Here is an 18060-nt window from a genome sequence, read left to right as displayed (position 1 = left end):
GTTTCGTCAAATGAGCAGCGTCTTGGAGACAAACATTTATCATGTTAAAGATGCGACTTCAAGAATTCTCAATATGTAGCGCGATGACCCTGCATGAACCCAAACGGATTATGAACTCATTCTTTGGGATCACATACATAGCCGACTTTAGAGGATGAGGTAAAGAAACTTTAAGTATTATAAGCCCTGATAGATATGTATACTCAACATACATACATATATACAATTTCAGAAACCCCATATGCTGTCACTATAAACTTCAAGTCTATTTTAAAATTTAGAAGGCCACAATCTAGCAAAATATTAGATAATAGCAGACCTATGTATCTTCCTAATCAATATTCGGATTCTGACAGTCTCTATATTAGCGTAAGAAATACCCTTCTATCCACCTGATATTATCCACTCACACCCTGAGAACCATAATACGCATATATTTCACATTTCGTCAAATAAAAAATAATCAAAATCTTATTTTTATGACAAACTGATGTCTCATATTTCATTATGAAGAAAACGCTGGCGAAGAATGGAGAGATTTTGATGACCATGTAGATGCAGATAACGAACTACAATGATATGGGCAGACAAAGAAAGACAATAAAACACACACGAAAATACTATACAATAAAAGATATGTAAATGCGACCGGCAGAATTAAAGGGAAACCCAAAGAAGCGCAAGAAGCAGACATTTTTTATTGTGTGATTATGGTTTTCGTTAGTCAGATCTCGGTGAATCATCAGAGCATGCCATCTTATCTGATATTAATATGTAATTGTAAGTTATGGTTATGAAGCGACAACAACAAGACTTCAGAGCGGACATTGTTTGGCTGACTGACAGTTGAAATTACAAGAGATGTTGGCTGTAACTGGAGAGCCACAGTGTCTGCAAATTCTATGTGATGTTAGAGTACAGCAACGTGAGTATAAAAAAAATCTCGCAAAATAGCTAGAAAATGATAAATAGGACAATAGTGATATCATACTGCATAACTGTATAAAAATTGGTGCGGTAGGCAGGATATGAATGTGGAATAAAATATAAAATATTTCATTGAAATGTTGGCCTGAAGTTGAAAATGATATGTGTCACAGGAAATTGCAAGTAATGAACAGTAAACATGTTGCTATATATAAATGTACCTACATACATTTATACATATGTGTGTATGTATGTATATAATATGTGGACTTTTGAACGATTGTCACATATTTTAATGGAAAGGCAAACTAGTTGGACCGCACAGGAAGCTTGGACTTTTCCGCAAGAAATTGAAATGGAAACATGAAATTGACAGTGACAGCTGCAGAGCAATGCTTCGGAATGTCAAAACTTGTTAAAAGGAAGTTTTCTTTATGCAAACGGCAAAAAAAAACAGAGTGAGCATCCGGCGAAGCGAACTCAATTTATAGAAAAAATATGAAAGAGAAAATATGAAGAAAAAAAGTTAGAAAATAAAGTATTGCACTTATGTATGTAAACCAAACAAATATAGAAATATATATACTAGCTGGAAAAATAGATATTTCAATTGATGACAGAATAATAAAATTTTTACAAACCTCCTAAGTGGAACTTTTATGGTCGAACATTATACAACTCCCCACACTTACCTTAACAATTCATACTTTGACAATGAAGCGAGGAAAGCAAAGGATACGAGGTTTGACAATTAAGTAATGAGACTGATTTTATTGCCGCGCTTGTGGTAAACCTGTGACCTTCAAATTCCCATTCTCTTTTTCCGGCTGCCCAAGGGGACTACTTTGAAGGGGATGGCAGAGTTGTAGAATAATTTTTAAATATACGGTTTTTATGGAATCAGTCTCATTACTTAATTGTCGTACCTCGTAGTTCAAATCGGGCTACTATATCATCGAGTTTGTATGACAACTGAAGAATCAGAATTATGTCTTTGTATGGAAAACTTATTATTTGACGAAATATCATATGAGTTATTATCCAAGGCATTGCTACAATCTACAACTTAATAGATATTGGGACTGCTGCTTGGCGAAGCGTAAATAGCTAAGGGTTGTCCAATATTTTGTTTCGCTTTGCTTTGCTTCGCCACGATGTGAACGAACATACATCGAACTTTTCTGTCAAAGCTAAATGTGTCTAAAGCAAAGCGACACAAAAGTTGTATCAGTCAAGAGTCAGGGCTCCAGAGGTCCTTATTTATTTTTCATCTATTAAATTTCAACGGATTGAATTCGGAACCTCAACTATAAAGCGGACAATATTCATGTCAACTAAACAAATCCCATAAAAGAATAAGTTGGCATTGGTATCCGACGATTAAATGATTCAAGCTGGAACGGGCTCGGGCTCGGATTTTAATTCTCCCAGGAAAAAAACCTTCCAGTATTCGTTGGTAAAAACAAGAAGAAGCGTTAACTTCGACTACACCAAAGCTTTACAAGTATATTGTAATAAACTGGAGGCTACTGTAGCAAAAGAGTACATGACCAAAAAAATCCCAGCCGATCCTTGTTCATAGTATAACTTTCAGAATATCAATTTACAGCGCTTGATTGGAATTAAGCTTCCACTTTTACAATTTAAATAAGCTGCTGTAGCAGAGTCTCTTTCGACTCATTGACTGACTTTTCCAACAGCTGCTCACATGCAATCATTGTCAAATAGCCAACTTAGGCTTAGAGGAAAGCGGCTTATTTGAAATTAGCCTGTCTGAATTGCAAGCTAAAACATATATTTATAACAAAATACAGCCAAAAAAAAACCAAAAATATGGTTAATAAAAATCCATACGATATAAAATCCAACGAGTATACGAAAAATAACACTTTCGCCACTGCAATTGACACACACAGCCACAGAAATGAAACGATCACTTCGTCTTCGCTCAAATGTTTACATTTTCCACTCCATTTTATTTTATCAACATTAAGTGCTCTCCAGAAGCTGCTCGGAATGTACCATGAAATCTAAATTAATGTTTAGTGTACTCATGTACTTCAGGAAAACCAAAACAGAAACAAAAACCGAAACAACAACAAAACGAACGAACATTACATTGTGTAATCGCTGATCAGGCACAACGATCGCCGCAGACCGATAAGAAGCTGAAACAAAAGCAAAGCACTTAAGCACCGCAGTGAAGAACCAACGATCGTGCGCCCGATGGGTGCTTCCACAGGCCACAAAACGGTTGCAGTAATGTATGCCAGCGCCGAATGTTGATTGCCCAAAAACAAAAGCTGCATGTGCCATTAAGTTTGATTGTTATGCACTCGCCGTTCAGGCGGTAAGTATCGACATGTGCAGGGGATATGGCGGCATGTCGATCGTGCAGCATGATCCGTTGGCGCGACGCGATTAACACTTTCGTGAAATAGATGCAATGGACCCTGGAGGAAATAAATTTAATGCAGAATATAAACATATGCGAAAAAATAATGATTTCCCATGATTTTGTACTTGTGAGATCAGAAAGATAAATGGGAAAACACACATTCGAAAAAAAGGTTTAAAAATATTTTTAAATTTTCTTTTTTATAATATTCGATAAAATAGTCATTAAAAGATCGTAGGATAACCCTTATATATGCATGCCTCTTTAAAAACAAATTTTCATAATTTTATGTGGCAATATGCCCTTTATGTGGCATAGTTACCTTCTACAGTCACTGTAACATATTACACTATAATCTGTCATATTTTTTAGTAGCACATTAGCTCAAAATTTTCCTACTGGGCAACTCCAGCAGATCGTAGAATATGCATTTCTGTGTCTGTTTTGTGTTTAGACATTTATTATCAAAGTTATGGCGATAGACCACCGAGCTAATTATTTCAAAAGCGTGAAACTTGTGTAGCATGCCGAGTTGTTTCGATGCTATCAGGCATTTAAGTGGCGATTAGGTCTATTTTCTGTAGTGGGAAAGTGTTAGCTGCACGTTGAAGGGCCAAATTAAAAATAATATTGATAATAATAACTCGAGGAGGTAAGATTTCGGTCGAGCGAAGTAGATACTCAACGTTGGCTTGTAGCTCTGCAAGACGAAGGGATCGTGTGAGCGATCTTCAAGCAGGGTTTATGGCAAGATCTCAAATAAGGTAATTAACCCTTTCAGCCCCGAAGTTTCTTATAAGCAATGTTTGACATCGTTTAAAAAGTCCTTTGGGGCTGAAAGGGTTAAGGTTGCTATGCTTTTCATTAATATTACCCATTTAACCGGGTTTACGGGTTTCAAAAAATCGATTTTTTTTATTGTCTTATTAAATTCTACAACACCTCTAGAATATTGTCCTAAATTTTCAAGTTGATCCGAGTAATAGTTTCGGAGATACAGTCTTGAGAACTTGTGCGCTCGAGGCTAGCTAGGCTAAGTGCTCCGTCTTTAAAACGTTTTTCTCGAAACTGTGTTTTTGAAGTCGGTTGGCAAGATGTCTACTCAACCGATATTCATGAAATTTTACACAGGACTTTGAGCTACACTTCTTAAAGACTTGGACAAAGGATTCGATTACAACTATTTGAAAAAACAATGTCGCGAAATTTTCACTGAAATTTTAATTCTTTGGTAAAAATATCTGTCAAAAATCTAATTTTCAGTTTTTTTTTTCGTTCGTCCAAGTTCTAAGTTAAAATTTTTACTGAAACACGTATTTTTTTTAATTTAGATGATCATGTAAGGTGCTATACTCCAACGCAAGCGCATGTTTTTCCGAGAGGTCACCGAAAATGGAGTCACAATGGCCGAGTTTAAAATATGTATTATTTTCCAAAAGTTCAGAATTTTTTATGTTAATAGTGTATGTTTGTAACTATAAAATATTCTAATAAAATGTTTCATTTTTTATATGAGAAAAAAATTGTTGAAAAAATTCTGATTTTTACGCAAGAAAACCTATGTAACCTCTTAAGCCATTCCTTTCATCTCACCACGAAGAAATAATGGGTAATGCAATTAATGCGGTAGCAAACAATTAGGTAACACTGTAAATATTTTATAGACACATTGTTTTTATCCTTGTCCACTAGCCTCCGTATTAATTTGAAAATATAAAAAAATGCGGCATTACACACTTTCACTGCTTTATTTTTGCGCTGTAAAGCATGAAAGCAGCTTCTTTTCTACTCTATTGGCGTAGACGCCGGTTAGGCGATTATAGCCAAGCAACTTACGGATATCAAAAATCAAGATTTACTCTGTAATTTATTTTTACTGAAAATACTTTTGCCAATAAGTTTGATATTTGATTGGCTGTCATTCAAGTGGTCTGACTTTGGCAGCCACTGATTGAGGAAAAAATTATTATTTTTTATTTGGGGTAATTTTTTAGGTAGTTAACAGGTAACTCATTCATATATTTTTGATATTAACTTTTTTGTTTTCATTTTTATTTTAATTTTTAGTTTTATTTCATTTCCTTAATTATTATTCATTTTTTTTTTTTTTCAATTTTTATTATTTTTTTATTTTATTTCCTTCATTATTATTTTTTTTTTTTATTTTAATTTTTATTATTTTTTTTATTTTAATTTTTATTATTATTTTTATTTATTTTTTTATTTTTTTTTATTTTATTTGCTTTATCATTTCATTCATTATTATTAATATTTCATTTTTTATTTATTTTTTTTTTGTTTAAGAGGGAGTGCGACTATTTTTTTAGCTCTTTTCCTATGCTTCGCCAAACGTCTAACGACTATCATTAAATTGGTCATAATGTCATTATTTGTTGAATACCAGTTGCTTGAGTCTATCTCTCGATTTCTCAATTTTCGCTATTATCTCCTGGATTTTTTAGTATGCAATATATTTAATAACAGCAATTATGATTATTAGTTTTATTTTTCCTTTTGCAGCTACTATTTTGATGAACTTTTGTTATTTATTTTGATTGAAGGAAATAGTTTTTATAAAATACTATTAACTTTCTGCTAAAACATTATAAAAAACCAAAGAAAGGTCCAAACGAAAATAAAGGCATTAATTTTTAATGAACGTAAGCGGTGTCTACGCTAATAAAGAAGTAGAAGAAGACGTACTTATCGACATGATAGCTATTCCAAATACTTAAATGTAACCTAAAATTTTCTTGACTTGTCAAAATAGGGAACGAACGGAAGATATTAACACGTAATTGAGACCATCTCCATAAGAATTTATAGTTATTGCTGGCATGCAATCAACACTATGAGAAGTACTGTCAGAGTCACATTTTATGATTTTCTCGATCAAATATAATGATCTGGTAGCAACTGAATTTTAAGGGGTCATATACACTTCCGAGTCAGGAAAACGTGATTTTTTTTTTGAAAGGCAAATTTATCAAAAAAAAATTAAATTACACATTTATAGAAATTAATGTACTTTAATAATCGACAATTAATTTTTATAAATTTGGATTTCTTTAATTCCTTAGCAGATCTCCTATACACTTGGGAACAAAGTTTTGTGGCTTTGAAGATTTTTCTGCTTAAAATTGTCTCAAATGCAATACTAAAAACAAATTTTTATTATTTTAATGAATAAGGGTTATGATCATAAAATCTAGTGAAAATTTCTATAAAAACAAATTTTTTGAAAATTTTCCACTTTTGAGTAATTGGAAAATTCGAAATTATTATCAAAAATGTCTCAACTATTACCAAATATCAATAGAACAAATATATCTCGGAAGGTAGTCCGAAAATTTCAAGTCGATTAGCCTAATCGTTTCGGAGAAAATTTACCTCACCTACTCTGAAAACAATGCTTCCGGAAAAATGCGTTTAACCCAAACTTTAACCAAAACTTTAACTAAAACATTAACCAAAACTTTAACTAAAACTTTAACCAAAACTTTAACCAAACCTTTAAACAGAACTGTAAGCGTGTTTTTCTCGAAATAACGTTAATCTATGATAAAAAAATTTTTAAAAATGCCCTTCGAGACTTCTTGCCGACTCGACTTTTCGAAGAATATTTTCATATATGTATATGTGCATCCAATATATTCGAGATAAAAAAAAAAACATTTTTTGGAATTTTCAAATGGATATAAACTATTATTATATGATATTCATACAAGAACTTTGAGTAAGATTATAGGCTTGAGTTCAGTACGTACTTTTACATAGAAGGGATATTTTATTAATTGATTTTTTATATAAAAGTACATAATTAAAGTCATCCTTAGTATTTTTATTATCATTTTCAGAGTAACAGTAATTTAGTTCTGTCATTGCTAGTAACTATTTTTATTTCGCACATTTTCTTTCCAAGGCTGTAAACATAATGAAAATTTTTTGCGGCAGCGCCACGCAGCTTAAGCTTAAGCGTAGACAACCTTCGATACGAAGTGATGGTAGAAGGTTAACACGCAAGGTATTGTATTGCCTTGGCAACTGCGGCCATACCCATGTGCCTAGGCGGATATGTTACGGTTTCTATGTTCTCACTATAAATATACACACACGGGCATGCACATACAATTTAGTCTTAGCGCCTTCGCTACACTTCTAGCGACGAATATAGAAAGTAGGTATATTAAAATGCAGTTAAACTATCTATTTTTATTGCTGACGACATTTAAAAATGGTCGTGAAGCGCAAAATAGAATTTTAGCTGTAAAAAGTTTAAATATCATTGAACACGCTTAACTTGAGGGAACTTAAGGGTTACTAGGAAATGAGAGTTAGAAAATAATATTTAATTTATTAATACAAAATGATATCATAACTGTTACTGATACATTCTGAGATATAATTAAAATTTTTGATTAAAAAAAATACACTTAAGTTAACTGAAAAGTAAGAAGATCCATATAGTATCCATTTTTTGACAGCTTACGCTATTGTGACGTCATTGCAATGACAGCTGATTGGCAATTTCAGAAATCTAAGTACGTCGATCATTACTGAGAAATACAAAGGCTGCGTCGGTCCATCGGACTAACCGTTTCGGCGAAATTTTCCGCACCGAAAAAGCTGTTATTTTTTGAAAAATAATTCCTAGTGGTATACCTGAATATTATTGATTAAAAACACGCACGTGCACAGCACAGTAATCCACTGAGAACCGTTAATCGGCGCGTGGGTGCATTCAGGTAAGAAATATGACATAAAACGTCCTAAATATTCTCTTAGTCCGTCCCAGACAGTCATAACAACGCACAATGTACTACAAACATACTTAGAAAGCTGGGTATGACGCGACTCGGAGACCCATAAAACCATATTATGCAACGAATGCCATTTAACAGCTACTTTTACAACATTAAATGCGTAAAACAACAACAAGTGTGTACTGCCAATTAAGATGGCCCCGAAAACGTGAATAAATTTTTATTTGAATAATTACGTTTTTTTCATTATTTTCGTTTTGTTTTGTTTTCATTTACTTTCTTCCACTTTTACAGCATTACCATAACGGTGTAAAGAAGCAAAAGAAAACAAAAACAAAATATAACCAAAACAAACTACTAAAAAGACAGCCAGCAGGAAAGTAATTAGAAACCGTCAATGACGTGATCGATTGCGTGAAGCTCTGCGTGCTGCCTTCAACAACGTAATCATATATGTACATGTACATAATGATCATTAACGAAATGCGAAAAGGTATTATATTAATTGGCGCTTGCAGAGCAAGTTAGTTCGATAACTTTTTTTGTTGTCAATTTCAAGTTATAAAAAGTATAATTCGATAACTGTGATATTTTTGGTACATTTGATACTTTGTCAATTCACTTGGTTGTTGTTGTTAATTATTACGAAGTATTAAACCTGCTTTTATCGGAGAAAATTAGATTAATGAGTTGGTATGCTTGTCAAACAACTTGGACATGGATAGAGATTGCATGGCGAGCAAACGCCTACTTGATCAAAAATACAGACAGGCATACTTTATAGTTGTAAATACATACATATTGGATATGCCATATGAGAAAACTCGATCAGAATGTATACAACCTTTTAGTATATCGCAGCTATAACAATACCCTTCATCGACGCATTTCTTATATTGTAAAAGGGTATAAAAAGATATTTATCTCGATTTTGATTGGTCTATTTATATGGCAGCTATATGCTATAGTGGTCCGATCGAAACAATTTATTCGGAGATTGTAGTATTGCTTTGGAAAATAATCCACGTCGAATTTCGTGAAGACAACTTCTCAAATAAAAAAGTTTTTCATACAAAGACTTGATTTTAACCGATCAGTTTGTATGGCAGCTATATGTTATAGTGGTCGGATCTGAATAATTTTTTCAGAAATTATACCATTACCTCGGATAATAATCCACGTCGAATTTCGAAGAGATATATCAACAAATAAAAAAGTCGTCCATACAAGAACTTCATTTCGATCGTTCATTTTATATGACAGCTATATGCTATAGTGATCCGATATCGACGGTTTCGACAAATAAACAGCTTCTTGGAGAGAAATGAACGTGTGCAAAATTTCAGATTGATATCTCAAAAACTGCAGGACTAGTTCCCGGGTATACAGATAAACAGACGAACATGGCTAAAACGACTCGGCTCACCAAATTTATGCTTTGATTAGATTATTCGCATACACTGTGCTGTATTGCTAATTTTAACTAAAGCGGCCTTCAATAACCCAAACTTTGCAAAGTGAAGAAACGAACACACAACTGATATAAACTGGTATAGAGACTGGCATAATCAAACGCTTATATTCAAATGTTTGTGAATTAGAAATTTTAACTAAAGCGGCCTTCAATAACCCAAACTTTGCAAAGTGAAGAAACGAACATACATCTGGTATAAACTGGCATAATTAAACCTAGCTAGCATAAGCGGTTATTACATTTTTTATGAGACAGCCACGAACTTTTTTACATTGAATTTAATTGGATTCGATTAAAATTTATTAGGTGTCTTCGATTCGGCAACAATTAGAGAGTAACCAATCGACTAAGCTATACCTGATAACAAACAGCCGTTTGCGACCGTTGTTGTTGTAGGGGTAGAAATAATTCTTGAAGTAATTTCGAGGCTGGGTTGACTGTCCTTGGCCGCATAAAAATCCGAGTCCGCTGCAGTTACTTAGACCCGACTATCCTGAGAACCCTGCCCTAATATATTTTATGATGCCTGCACAATTGTTTGTGGGTATTATTTTTTTTTTTTTTTTTGGAGGAAGAAAGTTTTCTCACATATTATTTTTGATAAGAGAGTAGCAGACAAAGATAGCGAACGGAGGAAAGGCGGCTGCTGTGTATGGTTTAATGTTAAGTAAATAGCGGAATTTCCAATGGGCTTCTAGGCTGATTCTAGGCAAAAGAATAATGGGAATTTCTACATTGACAGGACGATTGGTGATCAAGCGATAGTTTTTGATGTTCATTTTTGAATCGAAATTTTTAAGTTTTCTAACGGTTTCTTACGAAATATGGTCGATAAAATCTTCAACAAAAATACGACTGAAGCTTTGTATTAAACGAAATTCCAGCAGGTTACCACTTCAACGGCGCATTTTGTCAAGGCCGTTACACCGCCTTAAGGTATGCTGCAAAAATAGTAACATTCTCCACTTTTAAGTTTATGCTATAATTAGATATCCACGGCTAATATTGCAGTGAGAAAGCATCAAAACCTGATACTGAATGCATTTACTTGCCGAGAAAACAATAAGAAAATGAAAAAAATTAGGTAAAATACAGTAAAAATTATTGATATACATACATATGTATGTACACATATGTATATATTATAGTATATATGTATTGATTAATGACCACCCGCTTCTTAGAATGAATGAATGGCTCAGCAATTGATGCTGCGGGTGATTAACCTCTTCATCTAGCTGCGCGCTGCTGCTTATCGCCAAATGACTTCTTTTGTAAGTGTGTGTATATACACATATGTATGTGCACTGCGCCTGCACAAAAGCATTCGGTGTCTGGCAGGAAGGTAGCGTAGATAAGTAGGTAGATGCTTTTGATTTGGAAAGGGTCATTGTCTGGCGGGCTGCTGACTACTTGCGCTTAAGTAGCAAAGGCGACGTTTCCGCTATATCTCACTACGCGCCGGCCATTATACATATAAACATATACTTTATACATATGTATGTACATATGTATGTACGTGCTTTTACCTATTGTAAACAATCTCTTTAAAGCTGGAATACTTCAACGAAAATTGAATAATTGTTTTCGAGTTGTGGGTGTTAGTAAGCCCACTTTGTAAATGGCTTCTAGGCAAAACAGACGGTTTATCTCTTTGGCTTTTTAGCAGACTTACAAGACTAATTGCGAGTGTAGAAAAAATATTACACGACTGCATAAAGAATGCAATTGTTGAATAGGCTGCCAATCTACACACACACACACTCACACACAGACACAAATATCTATGTTTGTATGTATTTAGAGAACCGTTGCATTAGCTTTGTGCATTTAATAGCTTTGTGTGGCGGAGTGTTTCCGTAAATAAATCATCTCACGTTCCACATAATAGAACTGCATGTACATACATACATACATACATACATACATACATTAATAGCAGCTTACTTGTACGTAAGTTTGCAAGTAGCACATTAAGCTATTAGTCAGCTCAATTTACAACAAACTCACTTACCTCAAAAAGTGTTTATTTTTAATGCTTTTGTTTTGCTTCGCTTTCTATACCCTCTACAGAATTTATGGCATTAAGTTTGCCACGAAGTTTGTAACAACCAAACTGAAGCCTCGCAGACCTATGAAAGTAAAGAGATATCGATCTGTAATTGTACAAACGTTTTGTTCTTTCCAAGAAACTGCTTATTTGTCGGAATTGCTGATATCGGATCACTATAGCCTATAGCTCCCATACAAATTAAACGATCCGATGGACGATCTTCTAAGGAAAACTTTTTTATTTGGCAAAATATCTTCACGAAATTCGGCATACATCATTGTCGAAGGCAAGGCTACAATATTCCAAAATATAGTTCAAATCGGACTACTATATCATCGAGCTGTCATACAAACTGCACGATCCGAATCACGTTTATGTATGGAAAACTTTTTTATTTGTAAAGATATCTTCACGCAACTTTGTCATATATTATTGTTCAATTCAACGCTACAAACCGCGTACAAAATTTTCAGATCGGATCACTATAGCATATAGCTGCCATACAAATTGACTGATTAAAAGCAAGATATATATCATTTTATACCTATTTATGCCATAAAAATACACCTCTGCATGGTATAGAGCTCCGCTGCAGTTAAATTTAACGTTTTTCTACTTTTATTTAGACTAACGATAGATGCATTTTGTTTTGCCATATGCTTTAATTTACTTCTATTTTGTTTAGTGATGTGCTAAGCATCCTGAATATCTGTGTGGCTTTAAGATGATTTTATATACTTATACATACATACATACATACATATATCGGTAGTAAATGAGATTGTACGTTTTTCGAAATACATATAAATTTATTACAGACACACATACATATAAGGCGACGAGTGGTTTTTAATTACTCAATGAAGTCACGTTTTCAATATCCAACGAGCATCAAAGCGTAGCTGCAACTTTACTTAGTATAAAAACAGTCACATTTGCTTCTTTGTTTATAAATACAAATATTCTGTTATAGTGACTTATCGATTTCGATCTTTATTTGGCTTAAGGCTGGCGCATTTTACAGCTGTTTGTTTATAATGCAATGTTAACCAGACATATGCTGGCTTAAATGTTTATGTGTTAATATTTAGTTGTTATTTTTAAGTTTACAGACAAGCCTTTTTAGGTCAAAGCACATTTGACTTCAAATTGAAGCAGAGGAATAAGAAAATAAACAAGTTTTGAAGAAAATATAGAATTTTTCACTTTTCTTTGGAAGAACAAAGGTTTCGATGCAAAGCTATTGTAAGTAAACTTAACTAGAAGCCACGACTATGTCTATTCATAATATATATAAATATAACTATTTATATATCTAACAAAAAACCAGTAGTTTTTTAATTTACATTACAAAACTTCAATATAAATAACACAAGACGCTCTAATTCAATCATAGTAGTACAATATGTTGACACACAAATCGCCTTATTATTATATTATCAATTCTTCTTTTAAACTCTATATAGACATTATAGCTCATTAGCACTTTAGAGTAGCTCTGCTAAGCTTTAAATTCATTCAATTTGCCGGCTGAGATCAAAAGATTTTAACCCAAAAGTTCCGAGTGCCTCAATGAAGAAGAAATGAGTGATACATTAGTGCTTTAACTAAACATTTTACAGCCATTCACAAATATTTACATATGTACATATGTATGTGCTTAAGCTCACTTTTAGTTTCGGTCAAGTTTCTCTTCATAAATCTTCAATTTTTATTATGCATACATTATTTCCAACAATTTCATGGTGACCGACCTATCATCAGCTGCGGCAACGTCAAGAAAGCGCAAGTAAATGAGAAATAAGAAAAGAAAAGTAAACAAACCATCTTTCATTATAAAATATGCAAATTCAAGCATATTTTATGCCTTCCACAAAAATGAAAGCCAATTAACAGGGCAAAATGATCAATTTAAATAAAATTATGCATTTTACAATGCTCTAAACTAAATCCTATGGGGAACTCCATTTGTTGTGGAGTTGAAATGGGTAATTTGTATTTTATCCGTGAATATTTTATGCGTTACAAGCCAGTAAACTTTGGAGGTGTGAGTGGGTGGGCGAGTAAAACGCGAAAGTAATATGTTATAACGGCAATTATGTAATTGAATTAAATAATTAAATAATTGTTTAGTTTAGTAGTTTTAATTTCTTAACAATTTTTATACAGAACGCGCGAAATTGTTTATAGAATTTAAATAAAAAAAAGAGGGGAAATGGTAAAGCCAAAAACCAAACCAGTTAGGGAGTGCATGTGCTGCATAAATTGATTTAAAATAAGAACGTTAGAGCTTCAAAATTAAATTTAGCATCGAAAGTGTAAACACATGCATAAATATGCACATATTTTGCTTAAAGTGTCACATTTCCAGTTTGATTCTTGCACATTTCACTTTTTTCAAAATCTGAATTGTCATTAAAAAACCAAGTTTCAGGTTTAATGTTTAGAAACAAAGAATTCCCATCATATACAATTGAAGAAAGAGCTGTTAATCGTCATTTTTCACTTAACACATAAAAAACAAATAAATTACTGACTGGTTGACAGATATAGCGATCAAGTTGAAAATATTATGCATACACGGTTTTTAAAAAACGCTCATTTAAATTGAGTCCCATGCAAAAATATGAGCATATGGCAGAACAGAAAGTAAAGAATAACAACAAAAATTTTTCGCAGGGAATCCATGTATTCTAGGGTTTTTGGGAGAATAACCGATCATTTTTCATAACTGCCCAAAAGTTAAAACCAAAACTACATAAACTGGACCTTTTCGAAAAAGTTTCACGACAGTATTTTAGTTTACAATTTGTCTCAAGCTACACAAAGAAAGTATTAAAAAACAGCGACGATAAAATATTTTCAAAAAAACTACATTTTAAGTAAAAGTTTGTTACTAACCTTAAAACTTGTGATAACGCTGATGGTTGATGTACATACAAATTTATTTATTTACAAGGGCGGTGCAGCTTTAAAACCAAGTTTGCAAGTGCATAGAAGCTACACACAAGTATTCAGCGCCGAGTAATAAAGCGTTTTACATATTTTTACGCTGCATTTTCGATTGATTTTAATTATTACAGTGCTATATACGCTTCTCAATTGTTGATATGCACTTGTATAAGTTGTGGACACAATCTTTTTAAAACAATTGTACGTTCTAATTATTTAAAACCATTTTTATTGCAGCAAATCAATTTACAGTTCCAATTTATTTCAAACACGATTGTACTGAGCCACCATTTAGTATGTACGTTTTATAAAAATTGAAAAATATAAAAAATTTGCTCTACTTTTTTAATCACTAAATTTTTGTTTTGCACTTTTATGGTCATAAAACGACGGAACTCTGTTCGGCAATACAATATGTGCCGCCAGCTGTATTTTTGCCCGCACCGCACCAAGCAACGACGACCCTTGTTTTGGTCAGCGATGCGAATCGCGAAATTAATGTACACACATATGTGTTAGATATCCAAAATTATAGCTCCACAGCCGGCTGGATTCTCCGCCCTTTACGTACTATTTACGATATTAACGGGTATTAGATAAAATTCTATGTATAAAATGCTTTAAAATTAAATATCACTTTTCACAAATAAATTTTACACATTTAGGCAAATTAGTTTACATATATTGCAAGCTACGCGCCGATATTTAATAATTCGAAAAACAAATACGCGTACTCGCGAACACACCACCTTCTCCAGCAAACGCTTTAACTTGACTCGTCATAGCACAAAAGGGAATTCAAAATGTTCGCCTCAACTGCTGCCAGTATGCCTCTTCAAGTACGGACGCAGCCAAACCAGACGTCGTTTGTTTTCATTTGGTATTTACAATCAAACGTACATAAACATGGATATATTTGTGCGTAGCGCTACCTCAACGTACTCTTGCTGCCGACAACTCACTTCAATGCCCCATTCCACAGCTGTTTGTTTGGAGCTCCAATAGCTACCACCAATTGGCTGCTCTCTGTGTTAGCGTTCTTCGTACCTACCGGCTTGCACCTTCGTCTGGTGCAACGAATCAACAAATGTAAAGCACCGGCGTACGGAAGACGAAGGTTTAGTTTTGTGTATAGTATAAACTTTATAGATGTATATACATACGTATACTATAAAGAGTAAATTTACGTTGGCGCACTCAGCTCTTTGTTTTCAAATGTCAATCGAGATTTCGGCGCGTTTGTTTTGAATATTGGAGCTTTGTTTTCGTTTTCCTTGCATCCAATCAGTTATTGTATATTGCTGTGTGTCGACATTTAGCGTCGAGTTGTTTTCACACACAGTGTTGCATGGGTCCGATTGGAATCCAATGCGTTCCACAAGCACACAAGAAAGAGGGAGAGGCTAGTAAAATTTGAATTTTGCACAGAGTGATTGCACACATACGTAATTATAATGTGTATTTAAAACTTAGCAATTTTTAGTATTCACTACATTTATTTATTGTAAACACAAAACCTGGGAAGAGGAAAATTTTTCGTGCGCGTGCGCATTAACTTTTCTCGGATTTACAAAATATGGCAATACCCACGTTTGCTGTCAATCCTATTCATAGACGTCAAAGCAGTCAGCGGCTATCTCGTTTTAGCAACCAATTTGTAACGACAAACTAAAAATGATATTTATTTGTTGATATTCCTTCGAGTAAAGGCATTTGTTATATTTGTTTATTTTTTTTTTTTTGTAAATGCGCGGTTTTTCGTAATCTTATATATTAAAATGGATCCAAATAATATGCTCTTCCGATTGGAAGATCTTACAGCTGAAAAAGTATACGCCGAATATGGCATAACTGAAGAAGAACGAATGAAAAATCCGGATTTGTATAAATTGTTCGTCGAAGATTTCGTGAGTATTGGTCGCAAGTCTATTAAAAAATGATATTTTGAGTGATATTATTACTAAAAATTTACGAAACTTCCACAGATACCCACACGAGAAGACCTGCAACGTGAAATTGATGAAGAAAAGCTGAAAGAATTGTGTCAACGTTTACCATGTCGCGTTTTAATGCAGCGTTGGAATCCTGTGCAAGATTTTGTGAATCAATTCACGCGCCAAGGGCGCATACAACGTTGGACGAAAGAGAAAACTCAAAAACTTTTAGTAAAAGCAGTAACTCGACACAAAAATGTATGCCTCTATAGTGATGATGAAATACGCAAACAACGCGAGCGGGAATGGTGCGAAAGAAAAAAAGAAAATTTGATGCGTCTAGAAGTTTGGGAATACGACAGACAGCAGCAAGAGTTGCAAGATGTGCAATCTGAAGAAGCACAGCAAATAATCTGCGATACGCAAAACACTGAAAATAACAACGTGATCGCATATCAAAAAATAGAAATTGATATACAAACGGATACATATGCTGACAATGCTGCAGCATCACCTATTTTAGATATCGACGCTGCAATGTCGGAGTTGCATGGCACCCCACTGCAGCAGACACCTTCAGATATTGTGCCTATACCACCGCTCAGTCAAACTACACATTTGAATGCAGCCGATTTTACCACAAATCTTTTGCCAGAAAGTCAAGTGCAACAACCCATTTCACTACCTAGCACGCAAAATACGGAGGAGCTTGCTGGTCGGGAATATGTTGAAATGGTGCAAGAAATTAGTGTTAATGGTATGCCTAGGTTAGATGACTTTATTAATGTTAATACGGAGTCTATGCAACTGGAGGATACCATAACCGTTAATTCAGAGGACGTTTTTAATGGTGAATGCACACCGCCATACTATGAGTTCAACACACATGTATCAATGACGTCAACGCAATCACCGACTGCCAAGTAACTTGTTAAAGTATCTAATATAGTTATATTTTTGATATAAAATGTTAAAGTTTTAATGATTATTTTATACGAAAATTTTTTGTGGAAAATGTAATGCCATGGCAATAAAAAAATAAAAATTAAAATATGTAATGATTAAAAGTAACTGTAATTATTTGTAGTAGCGTAAATTTCAAGCAACGCTGCAACAGTAAATTATTCAATTTCACATGTAAGCGGAATAAAAACACAATTTTGTAAACTTGTTCCGAAAAAGGTTAACTTTTATTAATACATGAGTATTATTACGTTTTCTTTACGTAATTGAAAAGTCGTGGGGAAACAGCATTTCTGTATGTTCAAACAATAGCTGCGTAACGCATAACAGAATAAACAAATTCATAATTAACTTAAATTTTACATTTTCTATGTACATATGTATGTATGTAGTGTATGTAAGCATTCGTTATAACAATTAGTTTATGTCGTAAAACCATATCGTTTATACTTATATTTGTAAACTGTGTAAGCGTGTTTTTTTTTGAAAACTTATTTGCTAAATACGTTTCTCAAAGGACAGTTATACATTGTCATTTCAGGCTTTGGTTGTAGGTTTTAAGCGTTACTCAAGTTTGTTCGTGTTGAGGTGGTGGT

The 18060-nt window shown here is 33.5% G+C and overlaps 2 protein-coding genes across 19 annotated transcripts in view; one reads left to right on the top strand and one right to left on the bottom strand.

The window, feature by feature from the left end:
• LOC105227966 (supervillin) overlaps positions 1 to 18060 on the bottom strand; it is a 454663-nt gene that overhangs the window by 113570 nt on the left and 323033 nt on the right. The window contains exon 1 of one of the 18 annotated variants that reach the window (XM_049458899.1): positions 14517 to 14538. The exons of the other annotated variants lie outside the window; for them this stretch is intronic. The gene's annotated coding sequence lies outside the window, so the exon portion shown is untranslated. Of the gene's footprint in view, positions 1 to 14516; positions 14539 to 18060 lie in introns of those variants that run through there. 18 annotated transcript variants of the gene reach the window in all.
• On the top strand, positions 16079 to 17568 carry LOC105227964 (uncharacterized). Its single transcript, XM_011207535.4, has 2 exons — positions 16079 to 16474; positions 16553 to 17568. Exons 1-2 carry the CDS (start codon positions 16346 to 16348, stop codon positions 17426 to 17428), a joined length of 1005 nt encoding a protein of 334 aa, XP_011205837.2. The 5' UTR covers positions 16079 to 16345; the 3' UTR covers positions 17429 to 17568.

Source organism: Bactrocera dorsalis, chromosome 5 (genome assembly GCF_023373825.1).
Source record: "Bactrocera dorsalis isolate Fly_Bdor chromosome 5, ASM2337382v1, whole genome shotgun sequence".
Classification (NCBI taxonomy): Eukaryota; Metazoa; Arthropoda; class Insecta; order Diptera; family Tephritidae; genus Bactrocera; species Bactrocera dorsalis.
This window is presented reverse-complemented; position numbering and strand designations above follow the sequence as displayed.

Coding starts and splice junctions, on each gene's coding strand:
- LOC105227964 (XM_011207535.4), top strand. CDS start 16,346: ATGGATCCAAATAATATGCTCTTCCGATTGGAAGATCTTACAGCTGAA. Junction 16,475..16,552: donor AATTGTTCGTCGAAGATTTC/GTGAGTATTGGT, acceptor AAACTTCCACAG/ATACCCACACGAGAAGACCT.